This window comes from Ambystoma mexicanum, chromosome 1q (genome assembly GCF_040938575.1).
Source record: "Ambystoma mexicanum isolate Mex_15411 chromosome 1q, UKY_AmexF1_1, whole genome shotgun sequence".
Lineage (NCBI taxonomy): Eukaryota > Metazoa > Chordata > Amphibia > Caudata > Ambystomatidae > Ambystoma > Ambystoma mexicanum.
Genome location: NC_090922.1, coordinates 1210362107 through 1210374380, shown reverse-complemented (window position 1 = coordinate 1210374380; position 12274 = coordinate 1210362107). Strand labels below are relative to the sequence as shown.

Genomic DNA, 12274 nt, shown 5'->3' with positions numbered 1-12274 from the left:
AGTCGATGCAAAGGATCATTGAAGAATTCAACAGACGTCAAGCGGAAAAGTAGAAGTCATCCATACCTAAAGAGGTAACACCTCTGCACAGCATCTCACCTCGGCATAGCACACCTAGAGAGTCTCCTTCCAGGAGCAGGCCACTTAAAAGGACACATTCAACTGAGCCTCCTCGCAGATCCAGGAACAGAACGCTCAGTGCTTCACCGACAAGGGTCCCATCTCCTAGAGTATGACCTAGGCCTAAGTCACCTGTTCGAGACCCTACAATTGTGCCTTCATCTGCATCGGTCTGACTGGCAAGAGCATCCTTTCAGAGACTTTTATGACCCAGAGGAAGGGGAGATTACTCATGAGCCTGACACTCATAGCGAATGGAATGATTACATAGTTGAAAAACCCAGAAAGAAAGACTCTCCAGGAGATTCTACACCACTGACAATTTGGTATCTTTCCATACCATTATTGGCAAAGCCGCAGACTTGTTCAAGCTTCAAGTCACATCTGAAGAGAAAGTCAGTGCTTTATGAGCACAGGGATAAACGCAGAAGGACAGTCCCAACCATTCCTCTTCTTGATACCATATGGGAATCTGGGTCAAAGATATTGGCGACGCCTTTGTCTACTCCCGCTCTGGTCTCAAGACCGGAAAAGAAATACTAAGCCCCTGACATGGTGCCACTTGGTCTAAAGGGGCACACCAAGCCAGATTCTGTCATCACAGTGGCAGCGAGAAAAAAGATGGCCAATCCTGCATCGCCCTTATCAGCACCTCCTGACAAGGAAGGATGCAAGTTAGTCCATGGGCAGGAAGGTATCCTCATCAGCCTCTCACCATCAGAGCGGGTAATGCACTAGCCATGGCAGCACGTTTTGACCGTATGGTTGCGTATGTCTAAACTAACCAGACATTTACCAGCGGATCTCCAGGAAGAAGCCAGATCAATCGTAGCAGACGGGAAGCTACCTCAGATCATATGATTGACACAGCAGTGGACGTAGCAGAATCAGGTTTCAGTGAAATGCTTCACGAACTGTTCTGAAGAGACCGGCCTGGATAAAAGTTACAAATTTCAGACCGGAGGTCCAAGCTCAAATATTGGACATGCCCTCCGATGGGCAAGACTTATTTGGTAAAAATCGATGACCACCTCAAAGGAATAAAGACCGACACGGCTCAAGCCATCAGCTCCCTTAAAGATAAGGACAAAGACCGCAGATCTTTTCGTTCCTTTTGAGGCTCATCCTCCAAATTCAGAGGCTTCAATTGTCCCTCCTATGGCCAGAAAACGCAGAGAAACACCTACCAGGACAACAGATGCCACCAAACCTCTAGCAGGTACTCCCAAAGGACAAGGCGTGGCTCCACCCAGGGCAAGCAAAACTGACAGATCATGTCTTTCCCCTCAACGTCACACCCCGGTGGGGAGAAGAGTAAGCAGATTTCTCCATCGTTGGCAGTCAATAACATCGGACTTGTGGGTGTTGCAGGTGATCCGAAAAGGTCATACTATAGAATTTCTAGATCAACCTCCATCCCTTGCTCCCACACCTCGCAAGGTACATCTGTTAAGACATGTCATGTCCGAGATTAAAAAACTGCTCTTAAAAGCAGCTATCGAACCAGTCCAAGACCAACAGAAGGGAAGAGGTTTTTACTCTGGTTTCTTCCTGATCAAGAACAACAGTCAGTGGAGACCTATACTGGATCTAAGAACGCTCAAGTTCCATCAAGCGCATCAAATTCAATATGATATCCCTGCAACGTGTCTTACCGTGGCTAAACCAGCACGACTTCCTGGTCACTCTAGATTTGGAAGACACCTACTCCCACATTCCCATTCATCCTGCCCAAAGACAGTCCGTCGGGTTCGCAATAGGGAGTTATACTTCCAATTCCGTGTTCTCCCGTTTGGCCTAAAGTCAGCTCCAAAAGTTTTTACCAAGTATCTTGCACCAGTAGCGGCAAAACTCAGAAGGACAGTAACAGAAGTCTTCCCATATTTGGACGACTGGTTGATAAGGGCAGGCTCGTACAAACTCACACACTTGGCAGTTTCGAGAACAACAAAACTCTTAAAAGGGTTAGGTTTTTCCATCAACGAAAAACAAAATCCTGCCCAGTGACCAGCAAAACAGTTCTCTTCCTGGGTGCGGACATCAACACCTGCTTCCCCAGGGTAAGACCCTCGGCGGACAGAATAACAGCTATTCTCCACTTGATCTCATGGTTCCTGAACAGAGCCACAACCACGGTGCACTCTTACAAATCTCTCCTGGGCATGATATCCTCATGCATATTCCTCATACCAAATTGCAAGCTTTGCATGAGACCAATCCAGGAGGCCCTGGACCACCAATGGAAACTGGCAATCGGCTCATGGGAAGATACAGTCCAACTACCGCAGACGTTAATCAAAGCACTTCGATGGTGGAACTCGCCTCAAAACCTGTCACAAGGAATGCCCTTTCAGGCACCAACATCTACCCTTCTCCTCAGGACAGATGCATCTCTGTCCGGCTGGGGGGCCCATCTAGAGGACCTTCAAACCAAGGGCACATGGTCCGCTCAGGAATCTCAACGGCACATCAATGTCTTGGAGCTCAGGGCAATACGGTGGGCCCTAAAAGTCTTCCTTCCGGTATTAACCGACCAGGTGGTGACCATACAGACAGACAATACGACCTCCATGCATTACACGAACAAACAAGGAGGCACCAAATCAGAAATTTTGTCACAAGAAGCTCAACTCCTATAGTCATGGGCACTGCACCACAGGGTACAGATCAAAGCGGAACATCTCCCGGGAGAAGACAACATCCTAGCGGACAAACTAAGCAAAGAGTTCACGACTTCTCACGAGTGGGAGCTAGACGAGAAAGAAGTCCAACAAATATTTTCCAAATGGGGTCATCCGCAGATTGACTTGTTTGCCACCAAAGCCAACAAGAAATGCCATGAATTTGCCTCCAGGTACCCAGAACATCAGTCAGTAGGAGATGCGGTCTCTGTGGATTGCGCAGGAAAATTCCTTTATGCCTATCGGAAACTTCAAATCAATATAATAACGTCATCATAGTGAGACGAGCGGGATTGCTCCTCGCTGGAAAATTGATTTGAGGTCGTCAACCTCCCGGTGCCCACAATTATTGCTGTCATTGCCACAGTTCATGCTTTGTTTGCCCTGTGTTCAAAAATAGCAAAGGAACAGGTTAAAACGGATTTTATCCAAGGTGATGGACGTTATCTCAGAGAATTATGACTGAGCTGTTCTGAGCAATGACGCCCTGATTCTTCAATATGAACATGGGTCCTCTGTTGCTCCTAAGGACTATATCCAGCTCCCCTGACCCTGTCATTTTAGCCTGACAGGGACTCGATCCATTCTGCCCCTTCCTCGTTGCCTCTAGCTTCTTGTGGCTCGGCGGTTGCAGTTATTATGCCATCAGCTGAGGCTGGGCCGTTCATTCTTGCTTTGTCACCATTATCAACAGAAGAGAGGGCGCTGCGGCTGACACCCCTCCAACAAACGAAAAGGAGCTGATAAGACAGACACACAAGTTTAACCAGTGGCACAAACGTGATAATGCCAAAAGTTTTTCTTTGCGCAGAGCACTTAATCAAGGGGAGCCTGCACTTGCTCCTACGGAAACAATAAGACACCAACTTTCACTACTGTCTCTAATACATTACCAGATGGCGATATATGGAGAGTTCATCTAAGCGGCCCCCTAGATAGGTGGCTCAATACCATAGGGGAGGTTAATGAACCTGCTTGTACCCCCGTGGATCAAGCGAAAGACATTTGAAATAACATCTGAAAATGTTTCATATACCAGGATGATTCCAAAAACTAACATAGAGCCTCAATTGCCAGTTTTGGCCTAGAACATTTGGCCTACTCCATCGGATCTTGGGACAAACTGTTTTTCATCAGTTGGCACCCACTACAGCATTAAAGAATACTATGCTTATCAAAGAAGACATCCGTGACCAGAAGGAGAGTGAACCTTCTTAAACTCATTTGCTTCTGGGTAAATGAGTGAAATTGGAACACTTCACCCAACAGCAGAGAGCCCATTCCTGATTAGATAATTTCTGTTGTATCGATTTCGACACATCACGTCTGAACACTAGTGGCACTGATGGCATTGTGCACATTGAACTACTGGAAAATGACCGCCCAACCTAGGTCTCCAGTCAAAGTTTTCGAAACAATAGTTTTGAATGTCAATATCTCTGACACAAAAGTGTCGAACAAAAGTTTCAAATGTATTTTTATAATATTAAAGTGTTTATTTTAATTTAATATAGTTAAAATAATTTCGAAACTTTTTTTTCGACACTTTTGTGTTGGAACTTTTGGCATTCTAAACTTCGGTGTCGAAACTATCACTATAAACTGAATTTGTTTCACCACTGATAATGGAACTGCTTAGCAATTGTCATTCAAAACTAATATTGGGCTACCAACTAAGTGTGTCGCAAGCACACACTGAACACATCAATGACAGAGCTTATTTAACCCTTTATCCCTGAAACTGGGAAGACATTTATAGTGGGCAGTCATAATTCTGAAAGGGCAAGACTATCCGCATCTCTTAAACAAATTGCAAAGCAAACAACTTATTGGGAGAGGGAGTCTGGATTCCAGACTCGCTGGGGGGGTAGAACTTATTGATATCCCCCTCAAGAGGAGTCTACTAGATGGCTCTCATGAAACATGTAACATTTGGGCTATACAGCCAGTCTCTAATTCAACTGAAAGTTCATCCAGCATACCACCCACTGTGAAGGGGTCACATCCAGCACAGTCCTTCGCCACTTAACGGCACTCGCCAAAGGCACTCCTCAATGCACGTGCGCAAAATTCGCGTGGCCGGCTAACTTTGTAGTCAGATGCTGCTTGAGTGGGCAGAGCGATGCAATTAAGGGAGCAAAAACAGTATAAAAGTGTCACATTTTGCTTGTATCCATTGTTAAGAAGGGGTCATGGCCAGCACAGTCCTTCGCCACCTAACTGCACTCGCCAAAGGCACTCCAATGCTCGAGGACTGAAGTTGGACAACTCTGCTCTAATCTATTGTATATAAATGTTTCATTGTTTGGATTTACACTGGAGTTTATATCAATCTTTAAATAACTAAACATGCAAGTCAGTAAGTCACATTAAAGCATTTTTGCAATAACTTTGTGTGTACAAGATACTCATCTATATCCACACTAGCCAAGCACACAGAAGGAGAAATTATATAATCTAGCCCCGCCCCAAGTCTATATGATGTACATAGTTAAAAAAGCTACTACACATGCCTAAGAACATATCCTCTGCATACTTTAGGCAATAGATAATATTGTTTACTCAGGAGTCTATTGGTTCTCTCTGAACCAGCCCCATGTTTTAGCTACTGTTGTCTTCCCTCAGCACTTAAGAATTCACAATTTGGCCACTGTAAACACTGTAGTAATCCACCTACCCTATGTATCAAAAACCCAGTAAACAGAGGCAATGCCTTACGACAGTATGAACATGTATAACCTTACATTGTTAGCTTTGATCTAGCTTCTCGGACACTCATAAATATTGCCATTAGCACCCCGGCCCGTTAGACTGGGGTGATAATGGTATTTTTTTTCTGTTTCGCTTGTTTAGAAACAGAAAAGAAAAAAAAAGAAAAATAATGCCCGCCGGGAAAGGGAAAACGGGTTGGGAGGGCGGAAAGGAGGGGGACGGGGGACGAAGGAAGCCTCCAGCCATGGGGAGGCTCGGAGTGGGGATTGCCCCGTTTCGAGCCTCCATTAGCTGAGGGGCTGCCACGCCCCTCGCCAGGATCGGAGTAGCCGGCATGCACAGCGTAAAAGGGAATACCGTGTGGTATGGCTCGCAAATGAGCCAATCACCACGCAGTATTCCCGTTGCACCGCGCGTGCCGGGTCCTAATGGCCATTAGAGATCTGTAGTTTTTCTTCCAATTGTTTGAAGTTCTGCAGTTCTTTTACTTTTTACCTGGTTGTCCAATTGTGCAGTGGAACTAGAGAACTATGTAGCCCCTTCATTAACAATAAGACATGGTTTCCACTTCTCTGAATTTGTATGTATTTCTAGTGTTCAGTAGGTTTTTTCTCCATTGTGTCAAATGGTAACAGATCTATTTTGTCATCAAGAGTATGTCCAACTTGGTGTATTTGTTGCTCCTGCCAGCTTACCCAGTATATTGTTTAAGCACAGGGGTAGCTAACCTGACAACCCCCAAACCCCTTTGTTTTTTTTTTGCCTAAACCTCCCTCGATACCTCACGATTGGCTGTGCTTGCTTGGGCTGATCAGAGTTGTAGGCCTAAGTATCTGGGAACGACAAATTGGCTAAAGCCAACTTGGAGCTTTTTGTTCTACCATAAAGTTGTTGCTTTGTTATGCAGTGTACCGACCCTAATTTGCCCATTCCGAAAAATGTACATATTTTGCCACTATTGGGTGGGATACAATTTTGTGTGGCACGTTAAATACCACCTGGGTATTGTTCCCCCTGATGTTTCATTCCATTCTGGCCAAAGTGGAATTATTGGGTAAGAAATCAATTGTGTGTATTGAAATTTTATTTGATCAATGCAAACCGTGAAAAGGCATTTCTTTAAAGCACGTATAAAGAAAAAAAGAATTGCAGATTTGTTAAGTTGTTATAAGTCATATGTCAGTTAACCACTTGTAAGATAGGTCTGTGTGTGAGTGCATCATCCTCGGAGATCATTGTGTAACATGAAGGTCACAGGTTCATATACCGGAATGTCCACTCTGATCTTCACAACTCTATAAAATTAACACCAGTTATTAGCACCTGGAGACCATTGCAGAAATGTAAAGTATACTGTTATTTTATATGTATATGTTCAGTTCCTGTAGGTGAGCCAGAAATATGGGGTCTTGTTCCATCAGTCAACTCAAGTATAGAGTCTCCAACGATAGCATCAAGACCTTTTCCAGCTGGAAGTAAGTAGATCTCCAGTTGCAGTTAAACTTATGAACATTTGTATTAACCAAGCATTTAAATGATTACTTTTTATTTTTAAATTTGATTTCTTCAAATGCTTCATTGTTTCATCTGCTATTAGAAAGGAACATGTGGCTTAATGAAATCTCCTGACCCTAGCTGTCTTAGTTAGGAAAGTTTCAGCATGTTCGAAAAATGACAACCAAGATAAATATATATTTCTGAGGCTTGTGGAATCTGCTTAGATCACATGCTGTGCATAGGCCGACATCTAGTGGAAGCAGCAGAGTATTACAGATTGTTTTCGAAACTCGAAAAAGCAGCGTGCCAGTAATACTATCCCTAGTGTCCACTGTAACCACGATCCCTCACGCGTGTAGGACCCTCAGATAATTTTTTTCTGCCATACTTATCGGAATCATAATCGCAGAGTTCCCTGGCTTTTAGCCATTTATCATATAATTATCAAAAATTCCTTGTTCTCCAACCCTACGTCGAAGATCGCCGAAGATCAACGTCTGTACTTGAGACCGAGGAAGAACAGCCGTCGGACTACACAACGGACTTTGGGCCTTGGAAGGCCTCTGGCCTCGGTCCGGGCCTCGGAAGGCCTCCCAAGTAGGGAGAGTGGAGGGTGGATATAGACACTCATTTCCTACATACACCCGCCCGCTGCCAGATATTGACATATGGAGAGTACTCCATTTAAATTCTACCCGAAGTGCAACCGTAAGCTCCCCTGGGTAGATGAACATAATATCTGTAACCTGTGTCTTCCAAGAGACCACCCTGAGGCAAATTGTAGAGCTTGTAAGCTCTTCAAAGCCAAGACACTGAACGACCGCTCAACCAAGCTTTGGGCCCACTACGCTAGGCAACTCGAGGCCATGGGCGCAGTGGATTCCTTCAGCGATGGCAGCAACGCCGCCGTATCGGACAGCGAGGGCACAGGGGTGTCAGGCACCCAAGCGTAAGCCCCCGACCTCGGAGGACTGACTGGCGGGTAATTTATGGGGACAACACCCGGCAGCAAGAGCGCTACCCACACCTCTTCCACTAAACACACTCATCCCACCCGAGATTCGACACGCGTGTCGAGTGATGGGCAGAAGAAGGCACAAAGAGCGGTCCGCCGAATCAGTGTACTCTGGGCGTTCCAGGTCACGGTCGCCCCATGACACACAGCAGCCGTCAACGATTGCTAAGAGTGCCACAGTACCTAAAGTAACGGAGGTATGGTTGTCACGAGACGAATCTGACCTCTACCCCCAGGCAGCACGTTCGGCGGCTACTCCAGTAGTTAGTTCGACGTCTGCTTCCGAGATTCAACGCCCCTCTTCCAAGACTCCTGAATCTCGTGATCCCTCCTTCGATTTTCGACGCCAAGCGTCGAAAGATTCAGGAAAGCCCAAGGGGTCAGGTAAACATTCCTCTACACATGGGAAAGGGGCGAAACAACACAAGAAAGCCTCTGAACACCAGGTGCAGAAGGAGAAACACAAACAGCCTTTAGAAAAGTCCAAGGCCGCTGACCCTGTCACTAGACCAAAGATTGTCCCTCCCACTCCTCAGGATATGGCATAGATGAGGAACCACAGCAAGAAAGGGTTATGCCCAGTTCCAAGGAATGGAACACAGAGGACATTGACAGAGTAATGAGGAGAATGTCTTTTTTTGTAGATTTCTATGAAAAAGACCCAAATTACTTCCACAGCTATCAGAGTACTCCTGCTACCTCTGCCCCTTCGGGATCCAAAGACCTTCAACCTCCTACTAAGACTCCGTACTGAGACTCCAGTTCATGGGCTGATTTCAATCCCTTTCAGTGTTTAACCTTACCAACAGTATGGTGAGGATTCGGAAGTACAAATGCTAGACTACCAGACCGGAGTCGATTACTATGGAGATGAGGACCAGGAAGAGGAGGAGGAAGACGAGGCAGAGGCCTATAGACTCCCCTATTCCCAAGGATCCCCCTGTGAATGACTCGCCTATCAACAATCAGCCTTTGCTTAATGAAGTTTTAGCCAAGGCGGCAGCCCATTTCCAAATTGACTCAGGGTGCCCAAGAAGAAAGATTTTGCAGAGCAAATTCTAGGGGATAAAAGATCCATTTAACAGACTATCCCCATTCTAAAATCTATTCAACGCAGAAACGATCCTTCTCTGGTGACCCCTAATCTTACTCGGGCAGTTAACCCTAGAGTAGAAAAATTATTCAGGGCCGCTCCCTCCGACCCACTGTACATAAGGGGTCAGCTAAAACCCGACTCTTTAGTGGTTACCACCAGGAAGAGAGCGGGAACATCACTAGCATCCTCGGAAGCTCCCTGGGACAAAGTGAGCAAGAGAATATATGCTCTAGCTAGGAAGGTGGCATCCATGTCGGCATACCAAGCACGCATTGCCAATAACACCACTCTGCTGGCAAGCTACAACTGCCATCAATGGGAACAGGTAGCTGCCCTCATTGCCTCCGCACCAGAACCAGTTGGCCCAGATTGCGTCGGAAGGAAGATCAGTGTCCGGATGCATTCTAAAGGCTAACTTCGATGCAGCAGACAATGCAGGGAGGCTCATAGCAGAAAGCACAGTAATTAAACAACACCCTTGGCTAAGGCAGTCTGGATTTAAACCCGAGACCCAATCCACCCTCAGACATGCCGGTAGAACCTAATGTCCTGTTTGGAAAAGCAGTGGAGGAAGCTTTGAAGACGGCTAAGGACGAATATGACACCTTAAAGTCCCTTGGCCAACTAACAAATAAGCCCACAAACCAGCGGGGGAAATAACAATTCATCGGTTTCGCAGCCAAAACTCCCAGAGAGGGTCCAATTACTACCAGAACCAAGGAGCCTCGTGGGGCAGCAAACCAACAAGCTACCCAAGGTTTCGCCAGAGGTCAAAAGAGGGGTCGGGGGAGAGGCCACCCAGGTAGAGGCGCTACGCCTCCCAATAAACAGTGACGTACAGCTCCAGGACCCTTCCCATGCATCCCCAGTATGGGGGCGCATTTCCATCTTCACCCACGCATGGAAAGGGAACACTTCGGACAAATGGGTGCTGTCCACAGTGTCCGCGGGATACTGTATAGAACTACTGGAACGCCCCCGCGGCCATCCTCCAAGACAGAAGATGCACTCCTTGGAGCACCAGAGAATCCTCCTCGAAGAGATAACGATGCGCCCAGTATTAGACTTATGCCCTGCAAACAAGTATGTCAAGCCACAACATTTTCGCATGACTACACTCCAGGAAGTAATCCCCCTACTGAAAAGAGGAGATTATATGGCAACATTGGTAAGAAAGATGCTTATTTTCATATTTCCATGTTCCCAGCGCACAGAAGATTCTTGCGTTTCAAGGTAGTCAGCCAGCACTACCAGTTCAAGGTGCTGCCCTTCGGTACAGCCTCGGCTCCAAGGGTATTCACCAAGGTACTGGCGGTGGTGGCGGCGCACCTACGCAGGGAGGCAATCCCAGTGTACCCTTACCTGGACGACTGGCTCATCACAGGGGACACCCCGTTAATTTGCAGATCCGACATTCAAAGAACAATCAACCTCCTCTTCCAAGTGGGCTTCTCAATCAACGAGAAAAAATCAAGCCTGGTGCCAAGCACCTCCAAACAGTTCCTAGGAGCTGTCCTAGACACCAAAGAGGCGTTGACCTTTCCATCAGAGGAAAGAATTCAGAATCTGTTACTGTAAATTCCTCAGTCCAGTCGCCAGATAAGGGTGCGCAAAGCATAATGCATTTACCTGGTTCCCCACGCGTGCCTGCGCATGCAACCCATGCAGAAATGGTTGGCGAAACATTGGTCTCGGGCAAGTGGTCAGTGGGACGATCTAGTGGTGGTTTCGCCAACACTAGTAGAGTCTTCACTGGTGGACAAAGGAGAATCTTTCAAAGGGGAAACCCTTTTACAACTCAGAAATACAGGCCGTAGTCACAACAGACGCGCCCCTATCAAGGTGGGGAGCACACCTCCTTCACCACACAGCTCAGGGTCTCTGGTCTCACACAGTGGCTCAGAATCACATCAACCTGCTAGAACTTCTGGCGGTTTTCAGAGCGCTTTGGGCGTTCGAACCCCACCTATCCAACCTGCCAGTGCAGATCCTAACAGGCAGCACGACGGCAATGTTTTACATAAACAAGGGGGCGCTCGTTCGCCTAATATGTCCAGGCTTGCCCAGAAAATTTGGATATGGGCACTCATTCGGAACATTTACCTGTTGTCTCAAAATTTTTTCGGGGATCTCAATTCACTAGCGGACGCCTTCAGCAGAGATCCCCCTCCCAGAAGAACACGAATGGTGTCTACATGAAGAAGTCATAGAAGATCTCTTCTCACAGTGGGGTTTCCCCACTATAGACCTATTCTCCACAAGCGAAAACAAAAATTGCCCAGAATTTGCATCCAGGTTCCCCAAGCCAGGCTCCAAGGGGGAATGCTCTGTGGATGTTGGTCAGGGATGTTTGCCTACGCTTTTTTCCACCAAACCCTCTGATGAGGAAGGTGGTCAACAAGAGACACAGGGAATCGATGACGCTCATCCTAGTTGCTCCTATGTGGGCAAGACAACCATGGATCCCACACCTACGCAGACTGGCGGTGTGCGACCCCCATCAGACTTCCGTGCTGGTACAACCGACTCTCCCAGCACGAAGGACAAACAGTGCATCCTCATCCGAACTCGTTGAACTTGGCAGCATCGCTTCTGAAGTCAGAGTTCGGCCATCTCAATTTAACCCAGAGATGTATGGATATCTTAAAAGAATCAAGAAAACCTAACACAAGGCATTGTTATTTTGATAAATGGAAAAGATTAGTTATTTGGTGCAGAATAAATAAATCAGCCCAATTGATTGCACCCCTTCCAATATTGTCACCTATATGCTCCACCTTCTGGACGCAGGGTTGGTATTTAATTCACTCAAGGTGCACCTGGCAGTGCGGTCAGCCTACACCACCTCACATAACAAGGTGTCATGGTTTAAAGTGCCAGTTGTCAAAGTCTTTATGGAAGGGGTGAAGAGACTCCACCCTCCAATTTCTAACCCACCACCAGGGTGGGACCTTAATGTGGTGCTTGCTAAACTCATGGTGTCCCCCCTTTGAACCCATGCATAAAGCTAGTCTGAAACACCTCACTTATAAAACTGCCTTCTTAGTAGCCATTACATCCATAAGAAGGGTCAGTGAAATTCAAGCTCTGTCAGTGCAGGATCCTTTCTTTACTGTCCATAAGGATAAACTGGTTCTACAAACTCACCCTAGG

The 12274-nt window shown here is 46.6% G+C and overlaps 1 protein-coding gene across 11 annotated transcripts in view; it reads left to right on the top strand.

The window, feature by feature from the left end:
* Positions 1-12274, top strand: part of SGIP1 (SH3GL interacting endocytic adaptor 1) — a 1655639-nt gene that overhangs the window by 1096018 nt on the left and 547347 nt on the right. For 7 of the 11 annotated variants that reach the window (XM_069641967.1, XM_069641965.1, XM_069641962.1 and 4 more), the window contains exon 10: positions 6893-6988. The exons of the other annotated variants lie outside the window; for them this stretch is intronic. In XM_069641967.1, coding sequence (XP_069498068.1) covers positions 6893-6988 — 96 coding nt within the window. The remainder of the gene's footprint in view (positions 1-6892; positions 6989-12274) is intronic. 11 annotated transcript variants of the gene reach the window in all.